The following is a 13,803-nucleotide window of genomic DNA, read 5'->3' on the forward strand; positions in this document are numbered from 1 at the left end:
TTTAGACAGCTTACAGTCCTTTTTCCTTTGTAGAGAGGTGAAGTGAGTAATGTAGATCTCCTGTCTTATTTTAGTGAAGTCTGTTTATATGGAAGTTTGGTTATTTATGAGAGTCTCCAGGTTGGAGAGCTCTTTTTTGATGTTTTTCTGTTTGCTGTATAGGATGCTGATCAGATGGTTCCTCAGTTTCTTTGATAGAGTATGGCATAATATCTCATTGTGGTCTGTGTAGTATGTAGATAGCAGTGGATTTTTCACCTTTAGTCCATTTGGTATGATGTCCATCCGTTTGCATTTGGAAAGGAAGATGATATCTGTCTGTACTTGTGCAAGTTTCTTCATGAGGTTGATGGATTTTCACTCCATACGGCTAAATGCAGTGCCTTGCATGGTGTCAAGTATCAGAGGGGTAGCCGTGTTAGTCTGCATCTGTAAAAGCAGCAAAAGAGTCCTGTGGTACTCTTTGTATGAGTGTACAGGGAGAAATCTCCAAGGATTCCAGTACTGCCACTGCATCAAGCAGTGGTCAGGCACTGGCAGAAGTGTTTTTAGGCCCAGTACCCACTTGCTCCTCCAGGCAGTGCTGGGGAACTGGTGACCGGCAACGGGCTGGTGACCGTTGTGTTGGGAGGGCTTGTCCCTGGATGGTGCTGCGGAGTAGCTTGTGCATCCTGCCCCTTTCCGTCCCTAGTCACCTTGGCTCATGAAAGGCCTTGAGGGGTTGGTGGGATTGGGAGGTAAAGCAGGTCCTTTGCCACCTGGAAAGCCTCTGGGTGGAAAGGGGCCAGCAGATACTTCACCCTCTAGCTGCTCCTGGGAGTTGGTGGTGGGTCCCTTACTGGACTCAGCGCCCTAGGCAGAGTTATTGGCGCCATCAGAAGCTCTGGAAAGGGTAAGTGGCCTGACCTGGGTCTCACTATGCTAGTCATACCCTGCTTGTCTCTCCTTTGCACTGGAGAATGCCATCTCTCAGTGCATTGTCTCTTATGCCTCTTCCTCTGCACCAGCGATGGAGAGAGATGCTAGGAAGAGCCCCAGGCCAGGGAGCACTCCACATGGATGTCAGCGTGCTTGGCACGGATTCAGAACAGCTTGGCTCTGAGGCCAGTCTGAGGGCTGCCTCCACAAGAATGGCCTTCTGCCTAATATCTCTATCCTTTCTTGTGCAGGGTTTGAAGTCTCTACAGATCTGGCACTTTAACATGAGACTTGCCTAGACATTTTAGACAGTTAGTGAGTGAGTCACTAACTGGCATTGGTTTGCTGCACAAGGGACACAGCTTGAAGCCTGGGGACTGGGGCATGCAGCATGCCCAGCTCCTGGGGCAAAAAGTCCCGTGACAAGAGGGACAGCTACTAACACTACTATATATATACTAACTCTAAGAACTATATACATTGACTACAATAACTATATAAAATATAAACAGAGAAAGTCCAAACCACTAGGAAAGGAGCCTTGCTTAGCAAGAGTGGTCATTCCAGTAACCGTCATAGATGGTTAAAAAAAACAACTGAGAGGACGCAGGGCCTGCAACACCATTTATACCAGTGCACATGTCCATAACTCCAGAGGGCAACAGAACCAGCCCAACGGATATCACTGAGGAAAAAATCTCCAGCAACTGTACATGTGGCGCACACACATACCCCCACCCACACACCTAGCATGGAATGGACATGAGCAAGCACTGGAAGAAGAACTGCAAACTGAAAAACAATAGCCTTAACTGACCGCTAATGGCTCCATCTCTAGCCAGGGGCAGTTGAGAAGGACCTGAGGACAGTTATCTCATGCATATGAGCTAGCCTCGTGGCACAGCACAAGGAGACACAGTCCAGGCACGGGCCCAATGGGCACTGCCACTCAAGTTCTCCCATCAGCAGCACAGGGACACAGACACACCTACAGTGGAGCACCCATAGCGACATCACTTGAAGACTTGTACCTAAGCTCTCATTAATTTTTAGTTCTGTGATCAGTATCTGTTTATTTGGTAGGACAAGACCTAGAAGAATTCTTCCGTGTTGGCTGCAAACACTTGAGTTAGGAATTTTTCATGCATGTTTAGAAATTCCAAAGATGTTTTAGAACTAACAGCATGAGACCTCCAGCATGTGTCACTAAAACTGGAGTTCCACATGATCAGGCAGCTTGCCCCCTCCCCACACACACATTATAGACAGATGTGTAAGGAGGTGGTCATTCTGTTCCCTAGTGTGATCTGGAGGTCTACAGCAATCTCCAAGTACTCTTGTGCTTTAAGGACATTGATCTGGAAGCATTCAAGATCATTTTCTTCCAAGTTATTAGTGACTCAAATAGGTAATGTCATTTTTTACTTAGAAGTACCACTCCCCCTTCCCTTTTATCCACATAATACTTCCAAATTATTGTCTAATTACCGAGTCTAACATTCCCATAGTGTGAATCATCGCACCGGGTTTCAGTAATACCAACTAGATCAAATTTATGCTCACAAATGAGCAATTCCAATTACTTGTTGGCTACTGAGGCTCCTAGCACTAGCCTAGAAGCAATTCAAGAATTTCTTCTCTTCACGTTTTTGGTTCCTTGATCAATTTTGTTCTCAACATCTCAACTGCATACTGAGTACTCACATTCCCCCCCTTCAGTATTAGTTTAACCCCTCCTGACTACTCTAGTTAGTCTATTCCCTGAGGAAATTGGTCTCCATTCTACTGAGGTGGAGACCATTCAAACTATACAGACCCCTCTACCCACAAAAAGAGTGGACCAATGTTCCACAAAATTGACACCCTCCACCTTACACCACTCACCTAGCCAGCAGTTCACTTCGAGAATCTTTTGCCTTCTGTCTTCCTTTCAGGAAAGATTTCAGAGAAGACTGCTTTGACATTCCTTTTCTTCAGCATGCTTCTGAGCACCCTGAAGTCATCTATTATCAGCAAGATATCAAAAATGACACAGGATGACAGAGGAGGCATAATTGCTCATCTGAGGAGGATCACGACTTGTTCAATGGCACTGTCTCTTCTTCAGCTCTCATTCTTCTAGAGGATACTGGGGTACCAGCGGTTGCCCCTCTTGGAGGGTCCTCTTGAGTAAGGGTATCCTCTATAGAACTGGTCTCCCTACAGGACCCAAGGATTCTAGAAAGTCCAGTCTTACGGGACATAAGGGAAGGGGGAGGGACCCCATGAGTGCTTCTGCCAGAGGTGGTGTTGAATCAGTCATTGGTTCCTGGAGTCTCTTTCTAGGCATACATCTCAGGAAAGGGATGTTCAAATGGAAAGGTAGTGGAACCTTGGGCAGAGATCTCAAGCATCTGAGGAGGTGGTTTCCCCGGTTTTAAGAGGTGGGGGGTTAATGGTGTCTGTACTGGTGTTTCATTGGGACTAGCAGCCATGCTTGCATCTGTGGGTTTGGCGGCAGCAGGGTGCATGTCAGTACTGCCAGGAGATCCCTCTTGGTACCTCTCAGTAGAGAGGATTCAGGTTCTTCAAACATTTGGAAGTCCTCTTGCAACAGAAACCTAGTTAGTACTGGTGAAGCAGGGCACTCAGTGGCTGGGTGCAAAACACAAAAACAGGGCAAGCCACGCAAAGGCATACAGCATATGTGGAAAATTAACAAAACAAAATGAAAAAAGGTAAGAATAAAACAAGCAAGCTGGCTAAAACTTTGAGGCTAATGTACACAGAAACACTCAGTCTCTAACCACAGGCAATTGAGAAGGAACTAGAGTTGCGTCTGCCCACCCCCATATGCCCTTGGATTGGACCATGAAGACAAACAGGGTGCAGGTGCAAGCCTGGTTACCAAAAATCTCCAAACAAAATCGCAATGGTGTGTGCACACCTAAAGTAGAGCACCTGTTTATCTCAAGTCACACAATGTATGATAGATAACAGTTTTGTACTGCAGAACAGAAGTTACAAATAAATTACCTTTTTTAGTTTCCATAAACTTTTCATAACTATCTGGAAAGTCATCTTCTTGTTTTGATTTCTCTATTGGAGGTACAACAGCTTCACCTTCTTCCTCTTCATCTTCATTGAACCACATTTCTTCATCCTCCTCTAAGGCTCTTGTATCTCGGCGAAATCTGTTACTACGCAATATGGATGGGACGCTGTAAGAGACAACCACAAATGATTCAAGCCTTTATTTGATTGATTGTAAACCAGAGACAAGGAACCATGAAGGGTTGACACAGTGTGGCTAAAGAGCAGCACAGAAGCAACCTGAAAAAGTATAACTCAGTATGAAGCACAATACTCAAAGACTGTACTAGCTCATCCTGGAAATAATTTCTTGATGCCTTGAAATGAATTTAGTGAGTTGATGAAGGCAGTCTAGATCAGGCTAGTTATTTAGACTGTACATTCTATCTGGACACTTATAAGAATCAAAGTGCCCAAAAGGCAAACACTGCATAACAATGTCAGTAGTAAAGATTTCATAGAAGATTCTACTCTTCACTCTACCCAAGTTCTAGTAACCCCCGCTCCAAATTACAGTTTAAATTTAATGTCAGATGTGTCAGGCGGGTTTTAGAGCACACTGCAAGAGGCATGTGTGTGATGAACTATCCAACAGTGGCTTAGGCTGTACCGATTCAGCTGTGCCACTGTAAGACCTCTCATGTAGCTGCTCTATGGTGTCAGGAGACAGCTCTGTCATCAACATGGCGCTGTGTACACTACCATTTATGCCAGCTAAATCTGTGTCACTCAGGGGTGTTTTTTTCCACACCCCTGAGGGACGTAAGGTTTGCTAACGTAAGTGGTAGTGTAGACATGGCCTTACTCAAATTTCTCTGATAACTCATTTTAAGAAATTTTCTAACAGAAAACATTCCTTCCACCCTCAGCCACCAATTTACTATTCCAGTTGGTCAGCTCTACAAGTCAGATTATTGTGTAAATTTAACGTGGAAACAAGAGAACATGAAAAATAAAGTAATTCCACACACATCTAACTACTCTGGGGAATCCTCTGGAAAGAATATTCAGAAATGCTATTAAAATATTTTATTACAAAAGTTTGAGTTTCAAGATGTGCAAATAATACAGTACCTGTTCAATTTCTGATTTTGTCTGTCTTTTTCTTGCTCATATTTAGTCTTCAGCCCCTTGAACGTCTGAACATATTCAATAGATTCAAGAGCCTTATAAAAGTTTTCAACTATATGTGCAGTAAGTGACTTGATATCTTCCTGCATAAGCACAAAATAATATTTAAATCTCAACTGTAATAGTAAGGTACAGAACATTAGAGGTTTTCAGCAAAGGCTATTAGCTTTATCTGACTCAACTCGTTTTTCCAAAATGAAAAAGAATTATTGCAAATGACAGATGAGAAAGTTACTTCATTTCTCTTCATGGAAAAAATTAAATAAATAAATCTTTGAGATCAGCAGAATTGCTTCTAATGTAAATGGAAAATGGATGCTTAAATTTATCTACTCCTTATTCTCACTTGCTGTCCCTTTTATCTGTGATATCAACATGAGTTTCTGTGGAGATGAATGTAGTGTTTTATATACATGATTACGCCTTCACATGAAAAATACGAGGCAAGAGCAAATACATATAACATTCATATAAGAATCAGAGTTTTAACATCCACTTTATATGTAATGTAGTTAATGTGGAACAGTTACCTCTCAGTCAGTCTCTAATAAATCCCACTTCATGGGCCTGATCATTTCTTTCTGTACTAAAATGGGCAAAGGGGGAAGAGTCAAAAAATGCCCATGTTTGAATGAACTGAAAACCCAATGCATTTTCTCTTTTTGTGGGAAAGATAACAGCTACAGGTAGCAGACACTTTTCTCCTCATGGAGGACCCAAAGATTCACCTGACCCCAACCCTATGGATCTCAAGGCACCCACACCAAACAAATGTCATCCCAGGTATTCCTGCCAGTCCCCTCCTTCCTCTCCAAGCAGCCCAAATGGCTTGGTAGTCATGATGCCATTGGTGCCGTTTTCCTATACCTTTCCGTACAAGGGTAATGGATAGAAGTAGCAGGCCTAAGCAACATACACCCCTGTACGTTTTTACAGCTATTACAACGGGGTGGGCAAACTTTCTAGCCCGAGGGCCACATCTGGGTGGGGAAATTGCATGCAGGGCCATGAATGTAGGGCTGGGGAAGGAGGTTGGGATGCAGGTGGGGGTGCAGTATACAAGAAGAGGCTCAGGGGAGGGCGCTGGGGTGTGGGAGGGGTGCAGCAGAGGGCTCAAGGCAGGGCTTTGGGGTGCAAGAGGGGTTCAGGGTGCAGGCTCTGGCCCGGGGTTACTTACCTGGAGCGGCTCTGGGGTGGCAGTGGCACGCAACAGGACTAAAGCAGGCTCCCTGCCTACCCCGGCCCTGCTGCTCCCGGAAGCGGCTGGCACCACATCCCTGAAGCCCCTGGGGAGGTGGGGGGGGGGGGCAGAGGGCTCCCAGCGCTGCCTTTACCTGCAGGTACCTCCCCGGAAGCTCCCATTGGCCACAGTTCCCTATTCCAGGTCAATGGGAGCTGCGGGGGTGGTGCCGTGGTTTGCCCACCCCTGTATTACATGCTGATTTCAAGAGGAGAATGTTAACCAATTCCCCCTTCCCCCCATTTTGGCCAGACATGTTCCCTAAAGTCCTGTAGAACCCTAAACATGCCCATTTTCTGGATAGGGACTGCCAGCCATTCAAGGTGTTAAAACATTCTATATTTACTGGCCTCTTTCAGTCTGCAAACATGGAAGTGGGTCTCTGTGAACAACCTCTTGGTCTAACTTTGTTGACCTTCGGGGTACACTGCAAGGACCATCTCCATACCCAGGCTTTGGGAGGGAAGCTGAAGTAGGCTGTGTCTACTTTGTTTTTCAGCATGTAATTTATGTTAAATTGACTCCTTTAGACCTCTATTCACACCCACTTGCTGACATGCAATTTATGCTACATTAACTTCTCTGAATTTCACCCCATAACTATGCAGTCAATTAGTTAGAAGGATGTCTTTCTAAAAGATACAGGTTTACATCCTTTGTAACTTGTGTATTTTGGCCTCAGTCTGGAAGTACAATTTACATGTGGCTGAGAAATAGGGATTAGAGGGGAGAAAAATGGTAGTTAGAATAAAGAAGTGTTTAAACTTCCTCTTTCTTTGTTACACAGCCAGTAACAAGTAGCTGCCCATGGGTAAGTAGAAGGCCTTTCATTTCTGACTTGTCTCATCAGAGAGCTCCCATATTAGCTGTCTAAAATGTTCATTTAATGAAAAAAAAGGAAGTTAAACTCAAAAAGTCCCCATGCACGCTGGTAACAGTTGACATTTACTCAACAAAAGCTTTTATGATAGCAACTCTTACACGAGACAGCTGACTGATGAGAGCACTATTACTCGTGCTGTTTTTACTTCATGACAATAGCAGAATCACTATCATTACATGTATTCAAAGTTGTTCAACCACCTATTAGGAATGGTTTAGGAAAAATAAAGCCAAACCTCCTGAGCTGCAAGGAGACTAGAACTCTCTTTTCATTACAACACTTTGATTCTAGAACAAAAGCACTTTTTCCAGTTTAGATGAACAATAAATTATAATTTCAGTCTTAAAAGACATTATTTTACTGATTTAGATACCCTCTTAGATCCAAAGTAATGTGCAAGACCTATAAATATAGGATAATCTTTCCCCACAAGACTAACAGCTACAGGTAGAAGACAGACAATCTTCTCATTACCAAAAGATTCACCTGACCCCAACCCTATGGATCTCAAGGCACCCACACCGAACAATCATCATCCCAGGTACTCCTGCCAGTCCCCTCCTTCCTCTCCAAGCAGCCCATATGGCTTGATGGTCGTGATCCTATACATTTCCCCAGTCAGTGCATAGAAGTAGCAGCCCTAAAAAAGACTGTTCCACACCTTTGTAATGGTTGTTCTTTGAGATGTGTTGCTTATATCCATTCCATTTAGGTAGAACTTTTACCCTAGCAACACCTGGTAGGTCGGCTGTGGAGCCCTCTGGAGTAGTGCCTTTATGGCGCTAGATATAAACCCCAGCCGACCCAGCACTCCCTCAGTTCCCTCTTGCTGGCTACTCTGACAGAGGGGAAGGAGGGCAGGTTTGGAATGAATATGAGCAACACATCTCAAAGAACAACAATTACAAAGGTGAGTAACCATCTTATCGAGAGCTTGCTCATATCGATTCCAATTAGGTGACTCCGAAGCCTTACTTAGGCGATGGGGTAGGAGAAGTACCGTGGATTGTAGGATTGCAGGATTGCCCTTCCAAATGCCGCATCGTCTCTGGCCTAACGATGGCATAGTGTGAGGCAAACGTATGCACTGAAAATCAAGTAGCAGCTCTGCAGATCACCTGGATTGGCACCTGGGCCAGGAAGGCTGCCAACGAGGCCTGAGGCCTTGTGGAGTGAGCGGTGAGATGGGGGGTCGGGACCCTGGCCAAGAGACCTTCTAAAAACGTTAAAATGTATTACTGGCACGCAAAACCTTATATTAGAGTGAATAAATGAAGACTCGGCACACCACTTCTGAAAGGTTGCCGACTCCTGGGTTAGGGGTTTGTTACAGGAGTTGGTGGGTGAAATTCTATGGCCTGTGTTGTGCAGGAGGTCAGACTAGATGACCATAACGGTCCCTTCTGACCTTAAAGTCTATGAGATCATAGCAAGCACGAATACCTGACATGATCCAAGAAGAGATCCGCTGGGAGGAGACTGGAAGACCCTTCATCTGGTCTGCTACGGCAACCAAGAGCTGTGTCGTTTTCCGGAACAGCTTCATACATTCAGTGTAGAAGGCCAGAGCCCTACGAACATCGAGGGAGTGAAGCCATTGTTCCTGACTATTGGCATGAGGTTTCGGGAAGAAAATCGGAAGGAAGATGTCCTGGTTGATATGAAAAGGTAGGGTGAGGTCTAGCTGTACCTTATCCTTATGATTGTGTTAGGTGGTTCCAATGTAAGCCTTGAGCTCAGAGACATGTCTCACCAAAGTGACAGCAATGAGGAAAGCTGTTTTCCAAGAGAGGTACAAAAGAGAACATGTGGCCAAGGGTTCAAATGGGGGTCCCATAACTCTGAAGAGGACCAAGCTGAGGTCCCACGTGGGTACAGGCTGTTGTATCTGTGGATATAGATGGTCCAGGCCCTTGAGGAACCTACCTACCATGGGGTTGGCAAAGACAGATGAGCCATTCACTCCCAGGTGGAAAACTGAGATGGCCGCCAGGTGAACTCTGATGGATAATATTGCCAAGCCCTGCTGTTTCAGATTCAGGAGATCGTCCGTGCCTCTCATTCTGGACTCTTGGAGGGGAAGTGTGTCATGGTGAGAGCACCAGCATGAGAATCGCTTCCATTTAGCCACAATACACAGCCTCAGTGGAAGGTTTCCTGCTGCACCAAACGAGAACAGCAGAGTTCAGCGTGGCTCAGCCATGCAGCATCCATGCCGTGAGGTAGAGGGACCACAGGTCGAGGTGACAGAGGCGGCCGCAATCCTGCATGATCAGCTCCGAAAAGAGAGGCAGCGGAATCACGGCATCCACTGAGATCTCCAACAGCTTGGTGTACCAATGCTGCCTAGGCCATGCCGGGGCCACCAGAATCGTCGTGATCTGTCCCTGCACACCTCGATCAGGACCTTGTGTACAAGGGGAAACAGCGGGAAGGTGTAAAACAAATCGGCTCGTTCACAGGAGTAGGAAGGTATCTGTGAGAGAGCCCAGGGAGCGGCCCTGGAGGGAGCAAAACGCCAATCACTGCGGTTGCTGCGCGAGGCAAACAGGTCGACCTGGGGAAACCCCCACTTTAGGAAGATGGAGTGGATGACATCGGGGCGAAGCGACCGCTCGTGGGATTGGAAGTACCTGCTGAGGTGGTCCACCAACGTGTTCTGGACCCCTGGGAGAAATGACGCCACCAGGTGAATGGAATGGGCTATGCGGAACTCCCACAGTTGAATGGCCTCTTGACAGAGGGGGGAAGAATGAGCTCCCCCTTGCTAGTTGATGTAGAACATGGCCATGGCGTTGTCTGTGAGGACCGCCACACAACAAAACATGCAACCGCTCCTATGCCAAGCCTTTCAGAAGACATACCACCATCAGCTCCCATACGTTGATATGGAGATAGAGAGAGATATCGCACAGGGCCCATAGACCTTGCATCAGGATGTCCTCAAGGTGTGGTCAGCCCTAGGATGGGGTGCCATGTCCATGACGAGTGACAAGGAGGGCTGAAGGGTGTTGAAGGGGACTCCTTCACATACCACCCTTAGGTGTAGCCACCATTGGAGGGAGGCCAGGATCCCTTCCGGGACAGCAACCACCAGGTTCAGGCTGTCTCGACCTGGGCGGTAGACAGATGTCAGCCAGGTCTAAAGCGGTCGGAGCTGAAGTCTGGCATGTTTGGTCACGTATGTGCAGGAAGCTATATGACCCAGAAGACTCAGGCACGTTCTTGCCATCCAGGTTGGGAAGCTCTGAAGGCTCCGGATGAGGCCCGTCAGAGCATGGAAATGAGCATCCGGTAGAAGGGCTCAGGCCCGCACAGAATCTAGGACTGTCCTGACGAATTCTGTTCTCTGGGTTGGTTCTAGAGTTGACTTCGCCACATTGATGAGAAGACCTAATCAAGAAAACGTGTCCGTGACCACTTGAATGTGGGACTGCACCTGTTCTTTGGTGTGATCTCAGATGAGCCAGTCGTCGAGATACAGGTAAATCTGTATCCGTCTCCGACGAAAGAAGACTGTCATACATTTGGTGAACACCTGGGGGAGCTGGGGAAAGGCCGAACGGATGGACCGAACTGGTAGTGTTCGCAGCTGACCACAAAGTGGAGGAAGTGTCTGTGAGCTGGATGGATTGCTATGTGGAAATACATGTCCTTCGTGTCAAAGGTGGCGTACCAGTCTCCAGGATAGGTATAATGTTGCCCAAGGAGACCATGCGGAACTTCAACTTTGCCATGAATTTGTTACGTCTGCAAAGGTCCAGGATAGGTCGAAGCCCGTCCTTTGCCTTGGGAATTAGGAAGTAACAGGAGTAAACCCCATGCCCCTTAGCTCCCTTGGAACCTCCTCAAATCGACCCCATGGATAGGACCTCCTGAATGAGGAGTTGCTCTTGAGAAGGGTCCTTGAAGAGGGACGGGGAGGAAGGGTGGGGAGAAAGAAAATTGGAGAGTGTATCTCCTTTCCAGTGTGCAAAGAACCCAACGGTCCGTGGTTATAAGCGACAAAGCACCGTGGAAACGGGATAAACGATTCAGGAAGGGTGGGGTAGGGTCCTGACTGAGGCCTGGTACATCGTCCTTGAGCTTCCCTTCAAACGTTATGCTTAGGGCCCGCTGAAGGTTTGGAAGGGCCCTGGCCCTGACCTTGGCCAGGCTGGTGGGTTTCCTCCTGGTACTGTGCCCCCGCCTCCTATAGAAGTCCTGCCTCGGCCGAGGATAGGATCGTTGGGGCTGAGGCTTAAACGGCTTCCGCTGGGTAGCCAGTGTGAGCATCCCCAGTGATTGCATTATGGCCCTTGAGTCCCTGAAGCCTGAGTCAGTTTTGTCTGAAAACAGGCCCCCTCCTTCAAGGGGAGATCCTGTAATGTTTGCTGAGGCTCCGGCTGCAAGCTACCGGCTTTCCACCAAGATGTGTGTCTCATTGCAATGCCTGAAGAAAGGGTCCGAGCGGCAGACTGCGGTGTCCAATGAGGCCTGTAACGAGGTCCTTGCTGTCGTCTTGCCCTCTTCCACCAGGGCCCCAAACTCCTCTCTGGTCTCCAAAGGAAGCAGCTCCTTGAACTTTAACATGGAGTTCCAAGAGTTATAGTTGTATCAATCCAGGAGCGCCTGCTGGTTTGCAATCCAGAGCTGAAGACCACCTAAGGAGTAAACTTTGCGCCCAAATAAATCGAGGCACTTGGCCTCTTTAGATTTGGGTGCTGGGGCTTGCTGACCATGGCACTCCTTCTCATTCACCAAGACCATCACCAGTGAACAAGGCTGTGGATGTGTGTACAAAAATAGTCATATCCCCTGGAAGGGAAGAAGTACTTCCACTCCTCCCCTTTAGCAGTCGGAGGCATGGACGCGGGCATTTGCCAGATTGTCCTGGCTGTGGTCTGAATGGTCCAGATGAGATTCCCCCAGACACTTTAGGCAAGAGTCACGTGGGTCGCCCGTTGGCATGGGCTTGGAGCAGGACACGCAGGGTTTAAAGTCCGGAGCCTTGGGCATGAGCCTAAACTACCGGCGGGGAGCAGGGAAAGATCCCTGCTAAATGGAACTATTTACACTATAACTATAAACTATTAACTTTGATGAGAGAAAAAACGCTAGGGAGAGTGGAGAGCAGCAAAGCCAAGCTTCACAGTTCCAATAACCGTCACGGGCAGTAAGAAGGAAGTAAGGGGGCCCTGGGTCGGCTGCGGTATATATTCAGCGCCATGAAAGGTGCCACCCCAGAGGGCTCCACAGTCAACCCACTGTGTGTTGCTAGGGTAAAAGTTCTCTGATGGCCGTGCACGTGGCACACGCACACCTAACTGGAATCTATATGAGCAAGCACTCCAAGAAGAATTAACATTGCTCTAAGCAAAACACCTGTATGTTTTCACAGCTATTACATGCTGATTTCAAGAGGAGAACGTTAACCAGTTCCTACCACTCCCGCCAACCCAACTTCGTGGCCAGACATGCTCTCTATAGTTATAGGAAAAGGATAGTCAAGCAAGATGCAAACACAAAAAACAAAGGACTTTTATACTTGAGTATTATAATAGCTAAACTTTTGTTATTGGTACTATCCTTTTTAGTGTGAAATTTTCTAAACCGCATTCTGTGTTCAATACATAAGATGTTACATGCCTAAAACTTAGTGTTTTAAACAAAACTTGCTTTAAAAAAAAAACAAGAAACTTACCACTCTGATGAATTCAAACAGTTCAATTACAGCCGAGTTCAGCAGATTGTACCTAGTTCCATTATCCAAAAGAGCATTTATAACTGGCTCAAACAGGTTCCCCTTGGTGATATAACGGTTATAAAATTCATCCTTCAGGCCGATTATCCTCCTCATAAAGCGAAGAGCACCTATAATTTAAAGAAAATTTAGAAATTTTTGATAATCATTGTACAATCTCCATTCTGCTCTTATTGAAATCAACAGAAAACCTAAGATTGACTTAAGTGAGAGTGAGACCAGCCCACAGACTGACAACATCTGTTAAAAGAGCTGCAAAGTTCTTTTCAATATTTTTTTGCCTGCAGTTTTTAAAACACCTTTTTGAAAGATTCAAAATAAGCATCTATTGGTCTGTCTTTTTCCTATCGGGCAAACTTTTCCTTTCACATTTCTTGTTGCACACAAACCAACAAAACTCTGGTTCCATTATTTTCTTGTTTATATGAAGCAGCAGTAAGTGTTAGCCCATCTGACATATTGATTTTATTCGTTCATTTGTGTGCTCTTTCTACTATCTAGCTCTGAGAGGCGAGCACAAAACATGTTAGGTCATTCCTTATGAACCATGGCGCACAAAATAGTAATTTAATTAATTCCCTGCCAATAATAGTGGATTTTATGGTTTTATAATGCTCTCTCTTTAGGTCAGACTAAACACCTAATCATAGTTTATTCTTACTTCCCAATTCCAAAATGATTCATCTCACAGGGTGGAGGGGGAAGAGAATTACCAACCTCTCCTTCCACCGCACAGTACTTGGGAATGTTGGCAGGGAGTATCAGGTGTTTTGACTTTCCTTTGGAGCACTAAACAGGTGGGTTTCCTGCTTTTGC

At 46.2% G+C, this 13,803-nt stretch overlaps 1 protein-coding gene across 4 annotated transcripts in view; it reads right to left on the reverse strand.

Moving 5' to 3' along the window:
- Positions 1 to 13,803, reverse strand: part of PPP4R3B (protein phosphatase 4 regulatory subunit 3B) — a 91,700-nt gene that overhangs the window by 21,977 nt on the left and 55,920 nt on the right. For all 4 annotated transcript variants that reach the window (XM_032782702.2, XM_032782701.2, XM_032782700.2 and 1 more), the window contains exons 12-14: positions 12,928 to 13,097; positions 5,065 to 5,204; positions 3,934 to 4,118 (exon numbers count right to left, since the gene is read on the reverse strand). In XM_032782702.2, coding sequence (XP_032638593.1) covers positions 3,934 to 4,118; positions 5,065 to 5,204; positions 12,928 to 13,097 — 495 coding nt within the window. The remainder of the gene's footprint in view (positions 1 to 3,933; positions 4,119 to 5,064; positions 5,205 to 12,927; positions 13,098 to 13,803) is intronic.

Source organism: Chelonoidis abingdonii, chromosome 3 (assembly GCF_003597395.2).
Source record: "Chelonoidis abingdonii isolate Lonesome George chromosome 3, CheloAbing_2.0, whole genome shotgun sequence".
Classification (NCBI taxonomy): Eukaryota; Metazoa; Chordata; order Testudines; family Testudinidae; genus Chelonoidis; species Chelonoidis abingdonii.